This window comes from Aotus nancymaae, unplaced genomic scaffold (assembly GCF_030222135.1).
Source record: "Aotus nancymaae isolate 86718 unplaced genomic scaffold, 86718_ANA_hifiasm-v0.15.2.pri h1tg000058l, whole genome shotgun sequence".
NCBI lineage: Eukaryota > Metazoa > Chordata > Mammalia > Primates > Aotidae > Aotus > Aotus nancymaae.
In genome coordinates this window covers 46,068,895-46,092,491 of record NW_026988472.1, presented here as the reverse complement: position 1 = coordinate 46,092,491, position 23,597 = coordinate 46,068,895, and the positions used below count along the sequence as shown (strand labels likewise).

At 44.3% G+C, this 23,597-nt stretch overlaps 1 protein-coding gene and 1 long non-coding RNA gene across 13 annotated transcripts in view; one reads left to right on the top strand and one right to left on the bottom strand.

Moving 5' to 3' along the window:
- The window catches only part of FRMPD4 (FERM and PDZ domain containing 4), a 900,683-nt gene extending 896,474 nt beyond the window's left edge, over window positions 1–4,209 (top strand). For 8 of the 12 annotated variants that reach the window (XM_012435175.2, XM_064364515.1, XM_012435204.3 and 5 more), the window contains one exon: window positions 251–4,209. In XM_012435175.2, the coding sequence (XP_012290598.1) occupies window positions 251–1,581 (1,331 nt within the window). In that variant the 3' untranslated portion in view covers window positions 1,582–4,209. Of the gene's footprint in view, window positions 1–245 lie in introns of all 12 variants that reach the window. The other 4 variants (XM_021674826.2, XM_064364518.1, XM_012435223.2 and 1 more) reach the window with 1 other exon arrangement.
- The window catches only part of LOC105705366 (uncharacterized), a 54,350-nt gene that overhangs the window by 17,004 nt on the left and 13,749 nt on the right, over window positions 1–23,597 (bottom strand). The window lies entirely within an intron of this gene.

The following is a 23,597-nucleotide window of genomic DNA, read 5'->3' as shown; positions in this document are numbered from 1 at the left end:
CTAGACAATTCCAAATGAATCATCAGTTCCAGAAATAACAGATTCCAGTATTTTCTTGATATTCATTAAAATGGAAATTTGCTATGAGGTATCAAGCGGCAATCTTTGGAAAGCAGGGTGACCTTGGCATATGGCAGCCCTTCCAGACTACATCCTTGGGAATGGCAGACATCATGTAGAGATGTAGTAAAAATGGCCTCACAGGAGATGCTTAATGATTCTCTCTGTTTTTCTACTACCCCTAGTGTAGCTTTGACAGAGCCTGGGAAGGAGAGACGAGGAGGCATGCCTTCAGCTTGGTCTCAACATCCTGAAGCTGATCCCATCCTGCTACCATCAAATATTCACTCGGAATCCAAGGTGCCAATTCCAAATCAAGACCCTAATGATTTCTCCCAAGCAAATCAGGCATACGGAGAGGCTGCAAGCTGGCGGCCACCGGATCTGAGAGGGGGGAGCCTCAGGACACCCCCCAGCCAGAAGGCTCTAAGACATAGCAGCAGTATCCTCCCTGGATCTGTCGATTTGGAGACCTTCCGAGAAAGAACCAAGGGTGCAGTCAGCTTAAAGTGTCCAGGCATCACAGAAGCACAGGAGGCCAGTTCTGAAAGGCGAGCAGAACTCCCCCTGGGGAGGAAGCTCACCAAAAGTTTTTCCCAAAGCTCGATGCACTTGAGCTCTGAGGGGAGGTTTCACAAAAGGTCCCCGGTGGCTCTTAAAGACTCAAAGCTGTACAGGACATTACCCTTGCGGAAGCTGGAGGGCAGCAATTGGAGATGTCGGGGACCCTTCAGCTATTGCTTCCTGAACCGAGGGCAGGATGAAGATGGTGAGGAGGAGGAGGAGGAAGAGAGGGGAGAGGCCACCATCCAGGTCTCTTGCCTCTATAGACCACAGATGACTCAAGCCATGCCAGAAACAAGCAGCCCACGAGTGGCTGCCGGGATTCAGAAGCAAGGAGGGGAGCTATCCAAAGGGTCAGTGCTGAAGGTTTGGGCAGAAGACCTGAGCGGCCCAGATGACTTGGACTTCAGCAACCTGGCTTTTGATGCCCGGATTGCAAGAATAAATGCCCTAAAGGAGAGCACATATGCAATGCCTGATGGGTTCCTTGCAGCCCAAAATGATGCCAATGAGCTGCTCTGTCTCGTCAGGGCAACCAAGGAGAAGAGAGAGGAGTCACGCCCTGAAGCGTACGACCTTACACTTTCTCAGTACAAGCAACTGTTATCCATCGAGTCCAGACAGTTGGGAAGTGCCTGTAGGAAAATGGCGATGGCCGAGAAAAGCCCGGAGGAGATGCTCCTAGCTATGACTTCCAGCTTTCAAGTGCTCTGTTGCCTAACGGAAGCTTGCATGCGATTAGTTAAAGTTGTGAACTCAGAAACACAGCGGCAGGAAATTGTAGGGAAGATCGATGAAGTGGTCATAAATTACATTTGTCTCCTGAAAGCTGCCGAAGCAGCCACTGGAAAGAACCCTGGGGACCCTAATGTTGGACTCTCGGCGCGACATTCAACCACCATGGCCGCTCTCGTAAGCACACTGACACGTTCTCTCAAGAGGCTTTTAAACAAATAAATATGGAAGTCACGTCATAATCTACCTTTGCAAAGCCATACATGAACTTTTATTTACTTTGTGTGTATGATGAACAGATGTCTCCTTTCTTCTCTCTGTATATTTGTTATTTTATATAAAATAGGAGATAAAAGTCACATTGATGAAATGTTGAAATGTACTAATCAGATGTATTCTATTTATATTATACATATATATACACGTAAAAGAAATATCCAAGAAAGTGATGACATTTGGCTATTTTTCATATAGTTAAAACCCCACATACACGATGTGAAATTTTAAATTCTACCATGTTAGAGCAAAACAATGAATCCTATCCCCTTTCTTTCCAAGTAGATACTTGGAGACCATATCATTCATATTTACAAGTTAAACACAAAAAAAGAGAAAAGAAAAGAAATCACAATGTATATAAAACAGTACTTATGTTTTAAAATTATGATTTTTAAGCATTGGAAATAGCAAAAAGACATTTAAAATTCAAGAAGCTATTAATTACTAGAGAATATATCTGTAATAAATTAATTTTTTGCTCATAGTATTTGGTTACTGGATGCTTTCTTCCAAGAATCCCACATATTTAATTTGAGTTTTTGCTATTTGGGCTACAAATGGGTGGGGCATATTCTACTGTGTCAGCACAAATGCTCTTCACAGTGTTTCCAGCATTTAAAAAACTTCCCAGGGAGAAGAACAGAGGGAATGATGGGCAGATTCCTAGGTAACACCTAGAGTTATATAATATCTCATTACATAAAACGTATGGAATACCAAAATTAATTATTTGATGGAGAGATCTGCTTTGACTAAATGACAAAAATCTCCAAACCAAAGACATTATCTTCCCCTCACCCCAACTCAACTATGAAACTTAAAATTCCCTTTAGAGTGGTGGGACATTTAGTAAAGTATTTGCAAACTTACAAAAAGGAACATTTAATGATCATCAAAATTAAGTACAGATTCAGCAGTGTAGACCAGACCATACACCAGCACCTATGAGTCTCATCTCAGATCACAGCTCTCAGCAAAGGGCTTCATGCATCACCACCTGTACAGAGGCTAAGGCTGCCAATCAAATTTGGAATTATAGCCTAGTACTGGGACAAAATCTCAAATCTTGGATGTTCCAGAAAATCAGGGAGAGATGGCTACTGTAATCATGGGAGCCATGAGTAAATAAATAGTAAATATTAAATACTTAATCTGGATTGGCTGATAAAAACAAGAAATCTGGAAAAAAGAAATGGAAGTGGTATATTTGACCAGTTCAAATGAAACCAGTGGAACGCAAAGAAGTTTCCAGGTCTGTCATGTCTCTAAAATTACCCTGAAGTCATAAAATAAAATCGACATGTATATACGTATTTCCTGGGTCATTCAGTGCTCAAGTTACATGCACTCCTACATAGATAGGTGGCTCCTTAAGATGATGACGGGAGTACACCAGATGCAAATATTTCTACTTTTATAGCCTACTGAGAAGGAGGCCTAACACAGTCCACAATTGCAATCTCTCTCTAGTCAGCCATTCCACAGAGACTCAACAACAAAACCCACACGTGGTTATGGATGGCAGCGAAGGAAAGGAGTTTAGGGTGTGTTATTATAAATAATGTTTAACTAAATAATAAAACATTATTTCATTACAATTATAAATATTGGTGTTTTGATATTGAGAGATATTAGTGGTGTTTACTGTGGAAAATCTTAGTAAATATCATTCTGTGTACTAAAATCCTAACCTATTAATAGGATGTGTGCCCTATGTCAGACAGTGTGCTAAGCATATTAACTATATTATCTCATTTAATCATCACAACAGTCTGCTGGTTTGGATACTATCCTTTATTCTCTCTGGAGGCAATATGGTTGCATTGTTATGGATATGGAGTTTGGGTCAGAAACATCTTGATTTAAATTTTGACTCTGCCATTTTCTAGCCCTTTCATGTTGGGAAAGCTACTTTTTCTAAGTCTCAATTTCCTCATAATAAAATGAAAATCAGTTATAAGATCGATTTCCATAGGGTTTTCATGAGTTTTGAGTAAAAATGTGTATGTAAAGTTCTTATCACAATACCTGGCAGAGAGTAAGTATTCAATTAATGTTAGCTATTATCATCATAATCGTTGTGTTAAATATATTGCCCAAAATATGTGGGGGAATGTTTGTTTTGTATGCATATTGTATCCTGACTGTGTGCAGAACACATTATGTGGATTGCATATATGTAAAAGAAGTGTACAAGGAAGTGACCATCCTTGTTCAAGTCACATATCTAGTTAGAACAACTTCCCAGTCCATTACGAGTTCTTTGAGAAGCCTCAGGGAAGTAGCTCTGGGTCTTTCTAATCAACCTCCCATTACTGCGCCAGTAAGTTTCTGTTTCTTATAAATAAACTCTTTGCTATTCAGAAAACCTCAAGGGGCCCCCGCATTCACTAAGCATGGGGCTCCTAACTGGGGTCCAGGTCCATAGAGTGTAGGAAGAACATATTAGAACAATACCTGTGCTTATTTTTATCTAGCTTTTTTATGTTTGTGTATGTTTTATAATGGCATAATAGTACAATGGTACATGTACATAATTTTAAATAAATAAATAAATGAATGAATAAATAAGCATATGCCTGATGCATGCATGCAACAATACTGCAGGCAGGGTTGCATTCACTGAAGTCTGGAGGGCGCTGAACTACAGAATAAACCTTCCTTACACTCACGGTTCTTTACATTTAGTCCCCAGTCTACTTTTCCAAGTTGATCTCCTACCATTTTTATTACTCTTTTATCAGAAATCTTTTAAACAAAAGTAGACACAATCATATGAATCCATGTGGACCCATCAGGTACCGATTCATGTCTAGTCTTCTTTGCTGTATCACCTCCTCTCACACTGTATAATTTAGAAGCAAGTCCCAGGCATCATAGTGCTTAGCCCATGAGTGTTTCAGTAAGAATATCCTGTGAGAACTTTTACGTTTTGGCATTTTAAAAGTTGGGAGTTCCTTGGTATTATCAAATAAACATTACAGAAATAAATGATGGAGAAAGTGAAACTCACCAATGAACCCAACCTCCAAAGAAACCACTGTCCACAATGTAGGGCTTCTTTGTTTCATCTTTCACTGTATTATAAAGTTATTAGGATTTTATTTGTTTATGAGCTTTGCTTTTGGCTCAGGGAGTTGTTCTGACCACAGTTGCCCTTGTACCTGAGTGTCAGTGCCAGCATATTTCACGTAAGTGGATTGCTCAGAAGGGACATGATTGATGTGGAAAGACAGTGCTCAGATCAACAACCACATAGCATTAGCTTTGAGAAAAAAAATAATCCAAAAACGAATGTAACTGCTCAGATATTAACACAGATCCCACTGACCTTAAGGTCAGCAGAAATGAGTCTAATCTCAAATTATTTTCCAGAAAAGAAAGCCTGAAATCACTAGCTATAGCAACACTACAATGGCTCAATTCCTTTGGCTATAAAATTTATCTTTCATTATGATTTATCTTAGGAAAGACAGTCTTAATTTTTTGTGTTCTGCTTTTATATATTTCTAAATGCCTGTTATTAAACTCTCTGAACGTTACTTCCGAGTGACTCAGGACAGTGCTCTAATTTATCCTGCCTGGATTACCCTTGATTTGGCAGTGGAGGCGGGGTTGTTTTTTCCTTTTGACTGGTTATCACCCCTCAAAATTGTGCGGTTTTTGAAATTGAAAACAAATCACCTATGTTCAAGTTATTCTTTATCTCTTCCAAACATTTAGAAACCTTCCTGGGGATCAAAGTACATTAATATTGCAGGGTACAGTGGTGTGTGCCTGTAATCCCAGGTACTTGGGAGGTTGAGGAAGAAGGATTGCCTTAGCCTGGGAGTTTGAGACCAGCCTGGGCAACATACACCTCGTTTCAAAAACAAACAAAAAAACACACACACACACACACACACACACAAAACAAAAAGTAAAAAAAAGACTAAAAAAATAGAAGGGAAAAAATTCCATGAATATTACATTGTCTCTAACTTGATTTTGTCTTTGCTTTGACAGTGGTCAATTTTGATTTGTAGCCGGGCGCGGTGGCTCATGCCTGTAATCCCAGCACTTTGGGAGGCCGAGGCGGGTGGATCACGAGGTCAAGAGATCAAGACCATCCTGGTCAACATGGTGAAACCCCGTCTCTACTAAAAATACAAAAAATTAGCTGGACATGGTGGTGCGTGCCTGTAATCCCAGCTACTCAGGAGGCTGAGGCAGGGGAATTGCCTGAACCCAGGAGGCGGAGGTTGCGGTGAGCCGAGATCGCGCCATTGCACTCCAGCCTGGGTAACAAGAGCGAAACTCCGTCTCAAAAAAAAAAGAGAAAAAAATTTTGATTTGTATAGATAGCGCAGTGGGGTGGGGGGTGGGGGGTGCGTGCACGCGCGCACACATGCCTGTGAGTATGTGAGACTAGCTATCAGTTTGGCTTTATCGATTTCAGTACTAACTCCCCCTCTACCAATGCAAAAACTATAAAAATAAATTTGTATGAAACGTCCCAAACCTTCTTTTAAAGTCAGATTGCAGGAATAGCTTCTCAGCTTTGACAGATCAAAGACTAACAATCTCACCTTTTGAACTGAATTTTTTGTTTTGCTTTATTTGTTTTTGAGACTGACTCTCACTCTGTCTCCCAGGCTGGAGCGCAGTGGAGTAAACTCGGCTCACTACAACCTCCACCTCCCGGGATCGAGCAATTCTCCTGCCTCAGCCTCCTGAGTAGCTGGGCCTATAGGCGCACACCACCACACCTGGCTAATTTTGTATTTTTAGTAGAGACAGGGTTTCGCCATATTGGCTAGGCTGGTCTTGATCTCCTGACCTCGTAATCCGCCTGCCTTGGCCTCCCAAAGTGCTGGGATTACAGGCGTGAGCCACCATGCCCGGCCTGAACTGAATTTTTATTCATAACAATTTGAGTATCATTAAGTGAGGAACTTTTTATTTATTCCGCCTATACCCTGGCCTATGCATCTCACTTTTTAATTTCGAAGTCTATACATAGGAAATCCACAGAAGAACAATCTATCTTTATCCAATATTTGTTGCTACACAAAATAATGGAATGGCTTAAATCCTGTATGGCAGAAAGAGAGATAATCAAATATACAAAGTAACTTACTGCACCATTCAATTTCAAATTAACCCGCTGCCTTCCGCGAAATTGTCTATATTTATCACTGCATCTCAATTTTCTGTAACACATTAATTTCAGAGCACTGGGTTTTGGGGTTTTTGTTTGGGGTTACTTTTTCATTCTCCATGTTAATCTGCATTTTCTACTCTAAAGTCTGGACCAAAATTCTGTGCCATTTGTGGCATCATTCACTACCATAGGCAGAATTCACTTTGGTAGTGGATGTATGTGGGATTGGTGGAATTGAGCTCTCTTGGTAACCTCCAACCATGTATTATTTCTGCTGTTTTCATTTTGATTAGTTTCCATTGCCTATCTTGCTTTTTCATTAATGATACAACGACTCCTTCCTGTCTCCCACTTAAAGGAAACAGGAAGGAGTCTCCTTTTCACTCATTCATTCAGCAGCTATTATCAACTTCCTAATCTAGGCAGACACTGTCCTAGGTGCTAGAGTACAATGGTGAATACAACTGACATGGTCCCTGCCAAAGATGGAGTGGCCATTCTAGAACTGACAAAACTTTGTCATTCCTCAAGAGAGTAGAGGTTGAGAGTGAGTCAGCATTACAGGTAGCCTTCCTTTGCATGGTGGTGCAGGACTGGAAATGTGACCGTGCAAGTAGAAACTCTGCAATCAATAATAAGAAAAACTATATTGCTTCCATGACCTACAACTATTTTTGTCAAAACTTAAATACTCTATCAGTTATTGATGTATAGTGACATGAAAAGTGTGGTAAAATTGATATTTTATTTAGTACATAGTAATTTAAACCATTAGAACCCTTGAGAATTAAACTGGATCTTTTTTGTAAGAAGATATCAAGAGGCATTTGAACAGTGCTTGCCTTCTTTTATTCATCATATAATGATATAAATATCTTCCATGCTTTTGGCAAATTGTCAAAGCTTCCAATATATTTTATCATTTGTGTTTTTATTATTGTGAAATATCTCCAAGAGTTCCTTTAATGTGAAGTGGTTTTTTTTTTCCCACCGTCACTTTCTCTGAGACAGCTTTATCCTTTTCCTCAAAACCTCTCCCCGTATTTGTTGATACATGTACCTTCACTGCATCTCTCTGGTGGCACATCTGCAGTCTCGAATGAGGGCAGTGTCATTCCCACTGTCAGCTACTTCTTTGACGACTCCACTGATGTCTTATTTTAATTTCACTTCCAGTGTTAGCATTTTTTTTGTTTTTTGCTGCATTTTCATCCTTGTTGGCCAATTCTCTCTATTAATGCTCCAATTATATGTTACATGGCCTCATCATATGGGGGAAAACAAAAGGAGGCAGCACAACTCCTTGCTTTGCTGTGTGTGCATGAGCTGAAGAACAGACCCATCAATGGCAGACTTGGAAAGAAGTAATGCAATTGGTTGCTGAGCATCATGCACACCTTTTACTTATGTAGTTATTTTTGGATTGAAGAGCTAATGGCAAAATTTGTGCTTTATGCAATTCAGTTAATGTATCAGGGTAACTGAAATTTAAACCATGTTGCTGGGGACTGGTGATTAGCAAAATCACAGTAACTGAAATTCATGCATATCAGGACCATGAATAACGAGGACTAACTGTGTAGTGTTCAGCACTGTTCAATAGAACTCTCTGCAATAATGGAAAGTGTCTAAATCTGTGATACTCAATATGATGGCAAATAGTCATATGTGGCTGCTGAGTATTTCCAATGTGGCCAGTATGACTAAGGAACCACATTTTAAACTTTACGTATTAACTGAATTTAAACTCTCACATGTGGCTATTGTCTACCGTATTGTACAGTGCAGTTCTAGTGGGCAAGCAGATAAAAAAGTGAAAAATAAACAGAATAATGACAGATTGCAGTAAGCTCTGGGAGGGAAAATTATAGACTTCTGAGGAACAGATCACATATAAGTTAGGGATTTGCCCAGATTTTGAAGAAAAGAACTAACTGATTGGTTAGTACACATGACACTCATTTCATATAGACCCTGCTGAAGAAATTTAAATGATAGATGTAATAGAGACAGTTGCATATAAAGACTTTCCTTCATTAGACCCTAAGCTTGACTTATCCAAATCCATTTTTTTGGCCCTAAGTCCTAGGTGGGAAGACAACTAAATGCCTCCTTAAAAATGAAAACACACACACACACACAGACTCAAATACACTCCCTTGTTCTTAGCCTTTGGATGTCTTACATGATGATATGTGATTTGCATGGATAATTATTTCGACAATATTTGAAGATCTGCTGTAAATGCTGGCTACACATCAGTTTGTGAATTATCGACAAAGGCGTTGGGGAGCGCGAGGTGTGGTGGCAAATACTGACCGACAGGCAGCACAGCGGTTATTCCCTACAACATGTCCTTCCCAATAGTCTGAGCTCACACCAGCCCTCAGCTCAGACCCTAAGCTTTCCTCTGCTTTTTCTCCCATCTTTCTACCTATTCTTGATCCCAGCTTCCCTCTTGGTTGGGTTTCAAGGCTTCTCCCAAATCCACTCAGATGTGGCCCAACATGTTCTACAGCCTAAGATATAAATACTGTATAGGGTAGAAAGGAATAAAGGAAGAGGTGAGGCTCACAGTTTTATGAAAGCCAATCTAAACTTAGTCTTCACTACTCATTATTTCTTCCCTGCCTTCTTTCCCCTTTGTGCTCCCTGACACTGCCCCCACTGACCTCTCTGTATTAGTTTCCTATTGCTGCATGACAAATTAACAAAAATGTAGTGACTTACAACAACAAGCATTCATTATCCCATAGTTTCTGTGGGTCGGAAGTCCGGGCACAGCCTAACTGGCTCAAAATCTCACAAGGTTGCAGTCAAGGTTTCAGCTGGGCTGCATTCTCATCTGAAGGCTTGGCTCGGTGCATGTCTGCTTCTAACCGCATTCAGATTGGAGTAACTCATTTTCTTGAGGGTGTATGACTGAGGTCCTGGTGTTTTACCAGTTGGAGACTAGAGGCTACCCTCAGGTCATGGAAGCTGCTGACATCTACTTTGCACAGGGGCACTTTTAACATGGCTGCTTATTTTATCAAACCTATGAGGGAATCCATGGCCTCAGGGAGGGCCCAGTCCCTCCTTTAAGGATTTTCACCTGATCAAGTCAGGTCCACTTAGAATAATCTCCCTCTTGATTACCTAAAAATTAACCTGTTGGGACCTTAAGTGCATTTCCAAAATTGCTTCATCTTTGCCATATGCTACTGGCTAGATGCAGGTCACAGGTCCTGCCCAACCTCCAAGGGAGAGGATTGTACAGTGCTTAAACACCAAGGGGCAGGAATCACAGGGGCCACCTTAGGGTCTGTCCTCCATGCCTGCCAAGGCTCTTCACTCAGCTACAGACCCAATAGATTACATATCACATATTTCTGTGGTCAGATGAAATAGTGTAATTTGAAATACCGACTTTAAAGGTTTTCAGGACCCACAGCCCTAATGTGAGTCATTAAAGACTACATGGGAAAACTTCAGCCTTCTCTGCCCTGGCCCAGGTCCATTCTCTAGATATATTTCTGTATTAACATGCCAAGTTGCTCCAGGCATGGAAACTCCAATAATTATGATGTACTGACCTGTGCAGGTCAGGATTTTATTAGTGCTAAGTCCATAGGTGAGCTTCTTGTGACAATGTGACTTTTTTCATTGTCCTCATTTTAGTCAAGTTATGACTTCAGGATCAGGTTACGTAGAAATAAGTCAACTATCAGATAAATTATTACATATGCTGAACTTTAACCAGCATAACCACACCTTTCTCAAGTATTTATGGGGCAGGAGGATGAGGTCGACTCAGGTCACTTGCTCCTAATTACTCATCTGGAAGCAGAGTCCATGCATTCAAATTCAGCTCCCCAACATGACCCACTTGGAACTCCTCACCAGTTTTCTGAAAGAATGCAATTCTCTCCATGTGGGCTCCAGCAAAAATAAGTATGGAATAGGACTCATTTCTTTCTAGAAATTTATTTTTATTTTTCAAATAAAATAAAATTTATTTGAAAATAAAATTTATTTCAAATAAAATTTATTTGAAAAATAAATAAAATTTATTCTCTTTATTTTTCAAAGCAATATAAAGCTATATTGTTGAACAAGTGTTGGCAAAGGTGTTGAGAAAAGGGAACCCTTGTACACTGTTGGTGGGAATGTCAATCAGTACAACCACTATGGAGAACAGTTTAAAGGTTCCTCAAAAAACTAAAAATAGAGCTACCATATGATCCAGCAATCCCATTGCTGGTTATATACCCAAGAGATCTGCACTCTCTTGTTTGTTGCAGCTCTGTTCACAATAGCCAAGACTGGGAAGTAACCCAAGTGTCCATCAACAGATGAATGGATAAAGAAAAGTGGATACTTACACGCAATGGAGTACTATTCAGCCATAAAAAAGAATGAGATTCTGTCATTTGCAACAATATGAATGGAACTGATGATCATTATGTTAAATGAAATAAGTCAGGCACAGAAAGACAAACATCACATATTCTCACTTATTTGTGGAATCTAAAAATCAAAATGATTCAACTCATGGAGATAGAGTAGAAGGATGATTACCAGTGGCTGGGAAGGGTAGTCGGGGGCCTGGGATGGATGTGGGGGTGGTTAATGGGTACAAAAGAATAGAAAGAATGAACAACACCTACTATTTCACAGCACAACAGGGTGACTACAGTTAACAAAAATTTTATTGTACTTCTTAAAATAACTAAAAGAATATAATCGGATTGTAACTCAAAGGATAAATGCTTGAGGGGATGGATACCCCATTCTCCATGATGTGTTTATTATGCATTGCATGCCTGTATCAAAACATCTCATGTACCCCATGAATATATACACCTACTATGTACCCATAGAAATTAAAAAATAAAAAGATTTTAAAAAGCTATATTGTTGAATCAGACTTACTGAAATACTCCTTTAGTACTCCCTGGATTTCTGAGAAAGGTGCAACAAGGGACACACACACACACACACACACGTGCACACAATGTACATAAACGTAGCATATAACATCACCCAGAAATACATACAGCGACCGGACTTGGCTTTCCTGCCTCCAGGCTGCCTTTGCCTCCGACTCCTATGAATCCAGCCTCCAGTTTGTTGTATGACAATAATGACATTAATAATAGCTAATGTTTATTTAGGCACAACGCACCAGGTACTGTGCTAAATCATCTTCATGCACAATTATTGCATCTATTTCTTAGAACAACTTATGTGAAATTACTATCGTCCCAATTTGTAGGAAAGGAAACCGAGGTTAGAGACTCCAAAGAACTTGCCCAAAATCATGGATGCTGGTCAGAATCAAGATTCAAACACATGAATTGAAATTTCGTTCAATAGTTCTTAGCCAAGTAGCTAGTGTGACTGTTTCTAGTCAGAGAAACGCTAGCATGTATTTTTAAAAAAATAATTTCCACCAAAGAGCTTACAACAAAAAGCAACCATCTCCTATCCCAAACTTCCACTCTCAGTCCCAGTTCCAAGGGACAACCTGTTTCATCAGCTTCTGGGTTTAGACTTTCTGCTGGCTTTCTCCTTAGTTCTAGACAATCTCATTTCTTGACTTACCAACTTTGGATGATACCATGGACCACCTCTTGAAAGATAAAGAACTGACTTACTTAAGTCACCCTCTCCTCACCTTCTCCTCCCCTAACCTATGTTTGACAGGGGTATTAAGTTCTGTTCATGGTTACTTACACAGCTTTAAATGTTATAATTACATCTCTGCTTCTCGTTCAATCATCTTTAGACAGTCTCCTTGACTCCCCACCTGTGCGGAAGCTCTATGTGCCCGCAGTCTTGCTTCCTGTCCACCCCTCCCCCACTTCTTCACTTCCACCATTTACATTGTTTTTTTTGTTTTGTTTTGATTGGTTTGGGTTTTGTTTCTTTTTTTAAATTTTTTGAGACAGAGTTTCGCTCTTGTTGCCCAGGCTGGAGTGCAATGGCGTGATCTGGGCTCACCACAACCTCCGCCTCCCAGGTTCAAACGATTCTCCTGCCTCAGCCTCCCAAGTAGCTGGGATTACAGGCGCGTGCCACCATGCCCAGCTAATTGTGTATTTTCAGTAGAGACAAGGTTTCTCCATGTTGGTCAGGCTGGTCTCAAACTCCCAACCTCAAGTGATCCGCCTGCCTCGGCCTCCCAAAGTGCTGGGATTACAGGCATGAGCCACCATGCCCAGCCAATTTTTTGTTGTTGAGACTAAGTTTCACTCTGTCACTCAGGCTGGAGTGCAGTGGCACAATCTTGGCTCACTGTAAACTGCTTCCCAGGTTCATGCGATTTTCCTGTCTCAGACTCCCAACTGTTAGGAACAAGCTGCCCCCCGAAAATCTCCTTCACACAATGGACTCCCCACTGTGATTGCTCTACAGCTGCATTCTTACCCAGGCACCACAGCAAGGCTGCCAGACATGCTACAACTAAGCAAAGCCTGATTACAGCCATCTGGGCAGCTAGGGGGAGGTCATGAAAAATAAATCTTTGTTTACATTTCTGTTTTACACATGCCTGTAAAATTCTGTTTTGTTTTGTTTTGTTTTGAGATGGAGTCTTCCTCTTGTCACCCAGGCTGGAGTGCAATGGCACCATCTCGGCTCACTTCAACCTCCACCTCCCGGGTTCAAGTGATTCTCCTGCCTCAGCCTCCCAAGTAGCTGAGATTACAGGTGTGCGCCACCACGCCTGGCTAATTTGGTATTTTTAGTACAGACAGTGTTTCATCATGTTGGTCAGGCTGGTCTCAAACTCCTGACCTCATGATCCATCCACCTCGACCTCCCAAAGTACTGGGATTATAGGCGTGAGCCACCACGCCGGGCCAAAATTCTGTTTTTTTAAACTGCCACCACAAAAGTCACAGGATGATGTATTGTAAATCTGTCACAAGTCAACAAACTATCTCTGTGCCTGTTACAAGCTGACAGATTATCTCAGTCCTGAAACTCGCTTATGCCCCTCTCACCCCATGTAAACCCCTCATTTTGTAAGCTTGGGGCTGCCTCCTTTGATTGTTATGGGGCAGCCCAGCAGGTTAATTAAACTTGCTTGCCCGACTTTGGGTCTACTCTCCTTTCTCTTGGCTAACCTTATATTTTGGTGCCAAAACCCAGGAAGGGGTAGGCTCTGGCCAGGCGTCCTTAAGGGACTCTATCTCTCTCTCCCTCCCTCCCTCCCTCCCTCCCTCCCTCTCTCCCTCCCTCTCCTGTAACCTCTCTTCCGGCAACCCTCCCTTTCCTGAACCTGCCAAAGACCTGGAGGATCTCCCAGACTCTCCCATTGCTGGCAACCTCATCCACCATCAGAGTCTCCACTGGGGTGAGTAAGAGAGACTCTTGCCGTTAACCCAAAACTCTTGACCATCTCTGCCTTCCTGAAAGACCCAGCGCTGGGCCAAGGGCTCCCTTTGGCCTCCAGGCCTCTGGTTCCTCGGTTTCAGGGATGCCTGATTCAGCGGCTAACTCCTCTATTCTGAACAAGGCCCGAGGGACAGGGGACGCCCTCTCCTGCTGTCCTTGTCAATCGGCAGTCTCTTCTTCCTCTACCTCCCTCCCCCACTTGCTATGGGAGCCTCTCAGCCTACCCCTTCCAAAACTACACCCCCCGGGGGTCTACTGCGTAATCTCAATACCGTCCACTTCTGTTCAGAAGTCCATCCTAAGAGGCTTATCTTTTACTGTAATACCGTTTGGGCTCAGTACAAATTAGACAATGGCTCCGAATGGCCCGAAAATGGCACTTTTGATTTCAATATACTTAGAGACTTAGACAAGTTTTGCCACCGCAATGGGAAATGGTCTGAGATTCCTTATGTTTAGGCTTTCTTCACTCTTCCTGGCCATCCTTCCCTGTGCCAGTCCTGTTCTACTTTCCAAATCCTTCTCGCTCCCTCCAAACCCGACTCTCCCCCGTCACCCTCCTCACGGCCCCGGTCAGTGACTCGTCTCCTACCACACTCCCCACAGCCCCAGCCAACACCTCTTCTTCCTTTGACCCCGCCAGGTTTTCCTCCTCCTCGACGGCATCATGATCCCCACCAGAACATCATGATCCTCTACCATATGCCCTCGCTCCAGCCTACCCCTTTCCCCCCTCTCCAACCACCCTGCTTCCAACTCTGAGTCCTCTCCATCTCTACCAATTACGCGTCCTCAAGCCCAACATGCCCAGCAAACAGCTCCCTTGCTTCCCCTCCAGGAGGTAGCACAGGCTTAAGAAATCGTCTGTGTCCACGCCCGCTTCCCCTCTCCAATCTCTCCCAGATTGAAAAACATCTCGGGTCCTTGTCTTCCGATCCTGATACTTATATCAAAGAATTTAAATATCTTGCCCAGTCTTATGAACACACTTGGCATAATCTCTATATTATCCTCCCTCTACTCTCCTTCTGGAAGAGAAGGAGAGTGTGGCTCGCAGCCCGTGTCGAAGATCTTCATCAGCAAGATCCTGCTAAGCCCGTAGGAGCCGCTGCCATCCCCGGGGAAAAGCCTTCCTGGGAGCACCAACCCACAGACCCCGGCCAGGCATCCTGTTACCATATGATTACTTGCTTATTGCAGGCCTTAACAAAGCTGCCCATAAGGCTGTAAATTTTGAAAAACTCAAAGAAATTTCCCAAAAAGCTTATAAAAATCCTGCCCAATTCCTTTCCTGCCTTACAGAGGCTGTCCAAAAATATACCCGCATTGACCCTGCCTCCTGAGAAGGAACTATTGTTCTTAATACCCATTTTTTTTTTTTTTTTTTTTTGAGACGGAGTTCCGCTCTTGTTACCCAGGCTGGAGTGCAATGGCGCGATCTCGGCTCACCGCAACCTCCACCTCCTGGGTTCAGGCAATTCTCCTGCCTCAGCCTCCTGAGTAGCTGGGATTACAGGCACGCGCCACCGTGCCCAGCTAATTTTTTGTATTTTTAGTAGAGACGGGGTTTCGCCTTGTTGACCAGGATGGTCTCAATCTCTTGACCTCGTGATCCACCCGCCTCGGCCTCCCAAAGTGCTGGGATTACAGGCGTGAGCCACCGCGCCCGGCCGGTAATACCCATTTTATCTCCCAATCTGCCCCCGACATCAGGCACAAACTTAAAAAGGCTAAAAATGGCCCTTAAACCCCACAACGAGACTCCTTAACCTGGCTTTCAAAGTCTTCAATAATAAGGATAAGCAAAGTAAACTAGATAAAGCCCAAAGAAACTGTGCTGAATACCAGCTTCTAGCTGCAGCTTTCCATCAACCTGTTAGCAGTGGCCCTTCCAAGGCCTTGTTTTAAGCGTGGCAACGAAGGCCACTGGAGGCAGGCATGTCCTAACCCAGGAGTGCCAAAAAGCCCTTGCCCTGTCTGCCAGCAGACAGGCCACTGGAAATCTGTCCTCTCAACAGTCAGACAGAAAAGCCTGCACCTCAGAGCTACCACCCATTCAGCAGGATGAAAAGTGAAGAACTGCTTGCACGCCCACAGCTCCTTGACCTAGCTGCTTAAGACTGATGAGGCCCAGGGCCCCGACCCCACCTGCCATCACTGCATCGGAGCCCAGGGTAACTCTGCTAATAGCAGGCAAGCCTGTCTCTTTTTTAATTGATACTGTGACATGGTAATTGCCCCATAAACTGCATACCTCGACCATACTTTGGCTTTCCGTTGAAACTGCTCTCTGTAACCCTGATGTGACAGGCAAGCAGTCCAAACCCAGGCCATCTTGGCCCCTGAGACTTGTAATAAGTAACTAAGGTGTGTAATTTCCACCCTACCCAGACAATGTGTAAACTAACGCTTATCTTGACTTTTGTGAACCACTTAAGTAACAATCGGAATGTCCAAAGTCCCCTGGCCCTCAGAGTGTCCAAAGCCCCTCACCCTCACCCCCGCCCAGGAGGTGGTTTACGGGCATAAAAGGTCTTGACACCCTCCTTTTGGGGCGGCGGGTTAGAGAGACTCGAGTCCTCCGAGGCTGCCAGCAATAAAGACCCTGTAATTTGGCCTAGTCTTTGTCTCAGTGGTGATTTCGCGCTCGCTCGGTCACATTCCCAGGGCCAGCTACCTGGCTTTGCCTGAATTCTCAGGACCCACTCATCCCTGTCAGGTCTCAGTTGTGGGGGCTGACGGACTCACCGTGCACCCATGCACCACCAGACCTCTTACTCGTTCCTTATTTGATACTGTTTTCTCACACTCTTTCCTTATCATGCCTCGTTGCCCTGCCCCCATCCTAGGCAGAGACCTCCTAACCAAATTCAAAGCCTCCATCACCTTTTTCTGTTCCCCACAACTGGATTCTCCTATTCCTCTCCATTACCGCACCAGCCCTCAAACCCTCCCCCAATATCCACTCCCCTATTCTCTTGTTAACCCAGTAACGTGGGATACTACTACCCCTTCTCTAGCAGCTCACTACGATCCCATCAAAATCCGGATAAAAGACCCCTCCACATTTCCTAATGTCTCACAGTATCCCATTTCATTAATGCACCTAAAAGGCTTACAACCCATCGTAAACAGACTTTAGGCCAACTCATTCTCCATACGTTACCCTTATACTCCCTGTCACAAAGGCTGATGGCTCATATCGTCTAGTGCAAGATCTCTGGGCTATCTCAGGCAGTCCTTCCCATCCATCCGGTAGTTCCCAACCCCTGTATGCTCCTTTCCATCATCCCTCCAGACACAACACATTACACTGTAATAGACCTAAAGGGTTCCTTTTTTCCCATTCCTCTTCACCATGACTCCCAAAATCTCTTTGCTTTCACTTGGACTGACCCTGTAAACCCTCTAGTCACTACAACTTACTTGGACAGTCCTCCCACAAGCCTTTAAAGATAGCCCTCATTTCTTTGGACATGCTCTAGCTCAAGACCTCAACCTCCCTAAACCTCTCCACCAGCCAGCTCCTCCAGTATGTGGACAACCTTCTCCTCTGTAGCCCCTCCCTAGAGGACTCTCAGATTCATACTATCATCCTTCCAAACTTTCTTGCTAATAAAAAGATAGTTTACCCCTCCAAAGCACAACTCTCCACTCCAACAGTGACATACTTAGGAGTCCAGCTCTTTCCCGGGGCCGGAGCCATGACCCCTAGATTTGGTCTCACGCGCTCCATAAAATCAGACAATGGCCCTAGCTTCATCTCCCAAATCACCCCATGCTGGGGTCATGGCTCGGGCCCCAGGGGAGAGCTGGACTCCCGCCCCCACCCACCTCTAAATGTGAGATCCTTTCTTTCCTAGGACTAGCAGGCTTCATTCAGAATATGGATTCCCGATTTTGCCCTCCTGGCCCACCCTGTCTGTGAGGCAGCTAAAGGCCCTCTAAATGAGCCCCTAAACCCTTCACACAACATAATCCCTAGCCTCCACAAACTTACAGCTGCCCTGACAACTGCTCCTGCTCTATCTTTGCCTGACATTCTCAGCCCTTCATTCTCTACACAGCTGAAAACCATGGAATAGCCCTTGGTGTCCTTGGCCAACAAAAAGAAAGTCCTCCTTCCTTCGCTCCCATAGCTTACCTATTTAAACAACTAGACAGCACCACCCGAGGGTGGCCGACCTGCCTCACAGTCCTAGCAGCAGCTACCACCCTAGCATTAGAAAGCAAAAAACTAACATTGAGTCAAGATACCACGGTCCACAGCCAACACCATCTACAAGATCTCCTCTCCTCCCAAGCACTGAGCATACTTTCTTCTTCCTGTATGCAACTACTCCATGCCCTCTTTCTTGAGAACCCTGAGCCCCGCCTCTCCAAAAGTGCTCCCCTCAATCCTGCATCTCTACTTCCAGTATCTTCCTCCCCTCCCACCCACTCCTGTACTGAAATCCTTTATCACCTACACCCTCATTTCCCTAACATCTTCCCGGAACCTCTCCCTGATCCTGACACCCAGTTCTTTACAGACGGCTCCTCTTCCAAGTCAGTTGTCTCCCATAAAATCACTAGGTATGCGGTCGTCTCCCTTGACCAAGTAATTGAAGCTAAACCCCTACCCTCGGCGACCTCCTCCCGAAAGGCAGAACTTACAGCTCTCACCAGGGCCCTAACCCTTTCTAAAGGCAAATGAGTCAACATTTTTACCGACTCCAAATACACGTATCACATTCTCCATTCTTACACTGCCATCTAGCAAGAGAGGATTTCTTACTGCCAAGGGAACCCCTGTCACTAACGGCCCCCTAATTTACCAACTCCTCCAAGCTGCACGCCTCCTGGCTAAAGCAGGAGTTGTACACTGTCGAGGACACCAAACAGGGTCAGATGAGATCTCAAGAGGAAAACAGAGAGGCCAACAAGGCAGCAAAAGAAGCCTCCCTTTCTTCTGCCCCTGCCCCTCTCCTCATTACCCCCACCATTCAATCCCAATATTCTCCCACGGAAAAAGCTTCACTTCTACAACAAGGGGCCACCTCCCAAGAGAACTGGATAGTCAAAGATCAAAAACTCATCCTCCCCCAAGAACAAACCAAAGAAATTCTAACATCGCTTCACCAGTCCTTCCATATCGGTGTGCACCCCCTATACCTTCTCCTTCGCCCTTGTTTCTCTTCCCCCCACCTATTTACCTCTCTGAAAGACATAACCTCAAACTGACATATATGCTGTGTCACTTCCTCCCAAGGGGCCTTCTGCTCTCCTCCTATCCCTACACATCAGCTAAGAGGAACACTCCCAAGGGAAGACTGGCAAATAAACTTTACCCACATGCCTCCTGTTAAGAAGACTAAGTTTCTTCTTACTCTTATAGACACCTTCTCTGGGTGGGTAGAAGCGTTACCCACCTGTTCAGAAATAGCTGTAGCAGTCTCCCAAATTACTTCAACAGAAATCATCCCTAAATTTGGTCTCCCGTGCTCCATAAAATCAGACAACGGCCCTAGCTTCATCTCCCAAATCACCCAACAAGTCTCAGTCCCTCGGCATCCAGTGCTGCCTTCATATCCCGTACTGACCCCAGTCATCAGGAAAAGATGAAAGGGCAAATGGGATCCTTAAAACTCAGTTAACCAAGGAAAAAGAAGCCAAGATGGCAGAATAGGAACAGCTCTGGTCCGCAGGTCCCAACAACAGTGAGCCAGAAGGTGAGTGATCTCCGCATTTCCAACTGAGGTACCAGGTTCAACTCATTGGGACTGGTTAGACAGTGGGTGTAGCCCAAGGAGGGGAAGCCAAAGCAGGGTGGGGCATCACCTAACCCAGGAAGCGCAAGGGGCCTGAGAACTCCCTCTCCTAGCCAAGGGAAGCGATTAGGGACTTTTCTGGACCCTCTGGCACTCTGGTTCAGATACTGCACTTTTCTCATGGTCGTCACAACCTGCAGACCAGGAGATTCCCTCTGCTGCCTACAACAGCAGTGCTCCAGGTTTCCAGCACAAAACTGGGCAGCTGTTTTAGCTGCCGCAGTTTTTTGTTGTTCTTTGTTTTCTTATCTCATACCCCAGTGGTGCCTGGAATGCCAGGAAGACAGAACCGCTCATTCCCCTGAAAAAAAAAAGCTGGGGGGGTGCTGAAGCCAGGGAGCCAAGCAATCTGGCTCAGCGGGACTTACCCCAACCAAGACCAGCAAGCTAAGATTCACTAGCTTGAAATTCTCACAGCCAGCACAGCAGTCTGAATTCGACATGAGATGTCCGAGCTCAGTGGGGGGAGGGGCATCTGCCATTGCTGAGGCTCGGGTAGGCAGTGTTAACCTCACTGGCGTAAACAAAGTCACTGGGAAATTTACACAGCAACTGGATGGAGCCCACAGCAGCTCAGCAAGGCCTCTTCAGGCAGACTGTGACTAGACTCCCTTCTTGCTGTGCAGGGAATCTCTGAAAAAAGGCAGCAGTCAATCAGGGACTTATAAATAAAGCCCCCACCTTCCTGGGACAGAGCACATGGGAAAAGGGGTAGTTGTGGGTTCTGCTTCAGCAGTTTAAATGTCCCTGCTTGGCAGCTCTGAGGGGAGCAACTTATCTCCCAGCACAGTGTTCAAGCTCTAATAAGGGACAGACTGCCTCCTCAATTGGCTCCCTGACCCCTGTGTATCTTGACTGGGAGACACCTCATACAGGAGAGCTCTGGCTGACATCTGATGGGTACCTTTCTTGGACAAAGCTACTAGAGGAAGGAACAGGCAGCAATCTTTGCTCTTCTGCAGCCCTGTGGGTAATTCTCAGGCAAGCAGGGTCTGGAGTAGACCTCCAGCAAACTCCAGCAGACCTGCAGCAGAGAGGCCTGTTAGAAGGAAAACTAAAAACCAGAAAGAAATAGCTACATCAACAGAAAGGATGTCCACTCAGATACCCCATCCAAAAGTCACCAACTTCAAAGAATAAAGGTAGAGAAATCCATGAAGATGGGAAGAAACCAGCAAAAAAAGCTGAAATCGCAAAAAACCAGAACACCTCTTCTCTTCCAAGGGATCACAACTCCTCACCAGCAAAAGAACAAAACTGGATGGAGAATGAGTTGATGAACTGACAGAAGCAGGCTTCGGAAGGTGGATAATAACAAACTTCTCCGAGCTAAAGGAGCATGTTCTAACCCAATGCAAGGAAACTAAGAACCTTGAAAAAACATTAGGCAAAATGCTAACTAGAATAACCAACTTAGAGAAGAACATAAATGACTTAATAGAACTGAAAACCATAGCACAAGAGCTTTGTGAAGCATACACAAGTTTCAATAACCAAATCGATCAAGCAGAAGACAGGATACCAGATATTGAAGATCAACTAAACGAAATAAACCGAGAAGGCAAATTAGAGAAAAAAAAGAGTGAAAAGAAATGAACAAAGCCTCCAAGAAATATGGGATTATGTGAAAGACCAAATCTACATTCAATAGGTGTACCTGAATGTAACAGAGAGAATGAATCCAAGCTGGAAAACACTCTTCAGGACATTATCCAGTAGAACTTCCCCAACCTAGCAAGGCAGGCCAACATTCAAATTCGGGAAATACAGAGAACACCACAAAGATATTCCTCGAGAAGAGCAACCCCAAGGCACATAATCGTCAGATTCACCAGGGTTGAAATGAAGGAAAAAATGCTAAGGGCAGCTAGAGAGAAAGGTTGGGTAAGCCGCAAAGGGAAGGCCATCAGACTCACAGCGGATCTCTCAGCAGAAACCCTACAAGCCAGAAGAGAGTGGGGGCCAATATTCAACATCCTTAAAGAAAATAATTTTCAACCCAGAATTTCATATCCAGCCAAACTAAGCCTCATAAGTGAAAGAGAAATAAAATCCTTTACAAAAAAGCAATTGCTCAGAGATTTCATCACCACCAGGCCTGCCTTACAAGAGCTCCTGAAGGAAGCACTAAACATGGAAAAGAACACCCACTACCAGCCACTGTAAAAACATACCAAATGATAAAGACCAATGATGCAATGAAGAAACTGCATCAACTAATGGGCAAAACAACCAGCTAGCATCAAAATGGCAAGATCAAATTCACAAATAACAATATTAAATTGGGCAGAGTTCCAAGATGGCAGGTTAGATCCAGCTCAGGATTGCAGCTCCGAGTGAAAGTGCAGAGTGTGAGTGGACGCCACATTTCCAGACGGATTTTTATTGCCCACAGACCAGGAGATTCGCAGGCGGAGGAGCCCCACGGGTCGCTAGCGTGGCTGTTTTTTCTGGCGTGGCTGTTTTGCCTGCGCCCCAGCGCAGCCGCTCCCGGTGCAGAGTAAACGGGACTGTGTTCCCACTTAGCCAGCAAGGGGAGCTGAAACAGGGAGCCAGGCCAGGAGATTCCTGGGCAAAAAAAGTGCCACGAATCTCAGAGCTGCGGTTTCAGCAGCGCAGTGGGTCGCCACACGGCAAATCACACAGATCCCGGTGCCTATTCAACAGGCAACCAGGACACCTGGGAGAGGGCTGACTCTTCAACGAAAAAATAAAAGGCTCTGAGGCAAGGAGCCAGGAGATCAGGCCTGGCTGGTCCCACCCTCACAAAAACAAAAACAAAAACAAAAAAAACAGCAATCGGAAACGCTCTAAGTTGAGAGTTTCACAGCAAGCACAACTGAAACCAGGACGGTCCAGCTCTGTGGGGGAGGGGCGTCTGCCATTACTGAGGCAGCCTGCCGTTGCTGCGGCAACCCACCATTACAGAGAAAGTCCGTGATTACAGAAGCGGGCCAACATTGCGGAAGCAGCTCTAACTACACCCATATAAACAGGACTGCAGGGAAGTTCACATGGCAGCTGGGCGGAGCCCACAGCAGCTCGGCAAAGCCTTTGCAGGCTGAGAGTGACTAGGCTGCCTCCTTGTGGGCAGGGAAAACGGCAGCAGCACAGCAGAAACTCATAAAGCCCTAACTCCCTGGGACAGAACACCTGGGGGAAAAAAAGGGCGTTTATGAGTTCTGCTGCTGCAGACTTAAACTTACCAAAATCAGAAAGTCAACAACTACAAAGTCGACAGGTGGATAAATCCACAAAGATGGGAAGAAACCAGCACAAAAAGGAGGAAAACACCTAAAACCAGAACACCTCTCCTCCTACAAGGGATCACAACCCCTCACCAGCAAGGGAACAAGACTGGATGGAGAATGAGTGTGATGAAATGACAGAATCAGCCTTCAGAAAGTGGATAAGAAACTTCCGTGAGCTAAAAGAACATGTCCTAACCCAATGCAAAGAAACTAAGAACGTTGAAAAAAGACTTGACGAAATGCTAACGAGAATGGACAACTTAGAGAGGAATATGAGTGAATTGATGGAGCTGAAAAACACAACACAAGAACTTCGCGAAGCATGCACAAGTTTCGACAGCCGAATTGACCAAGCAGAAGAAAGGATATCAG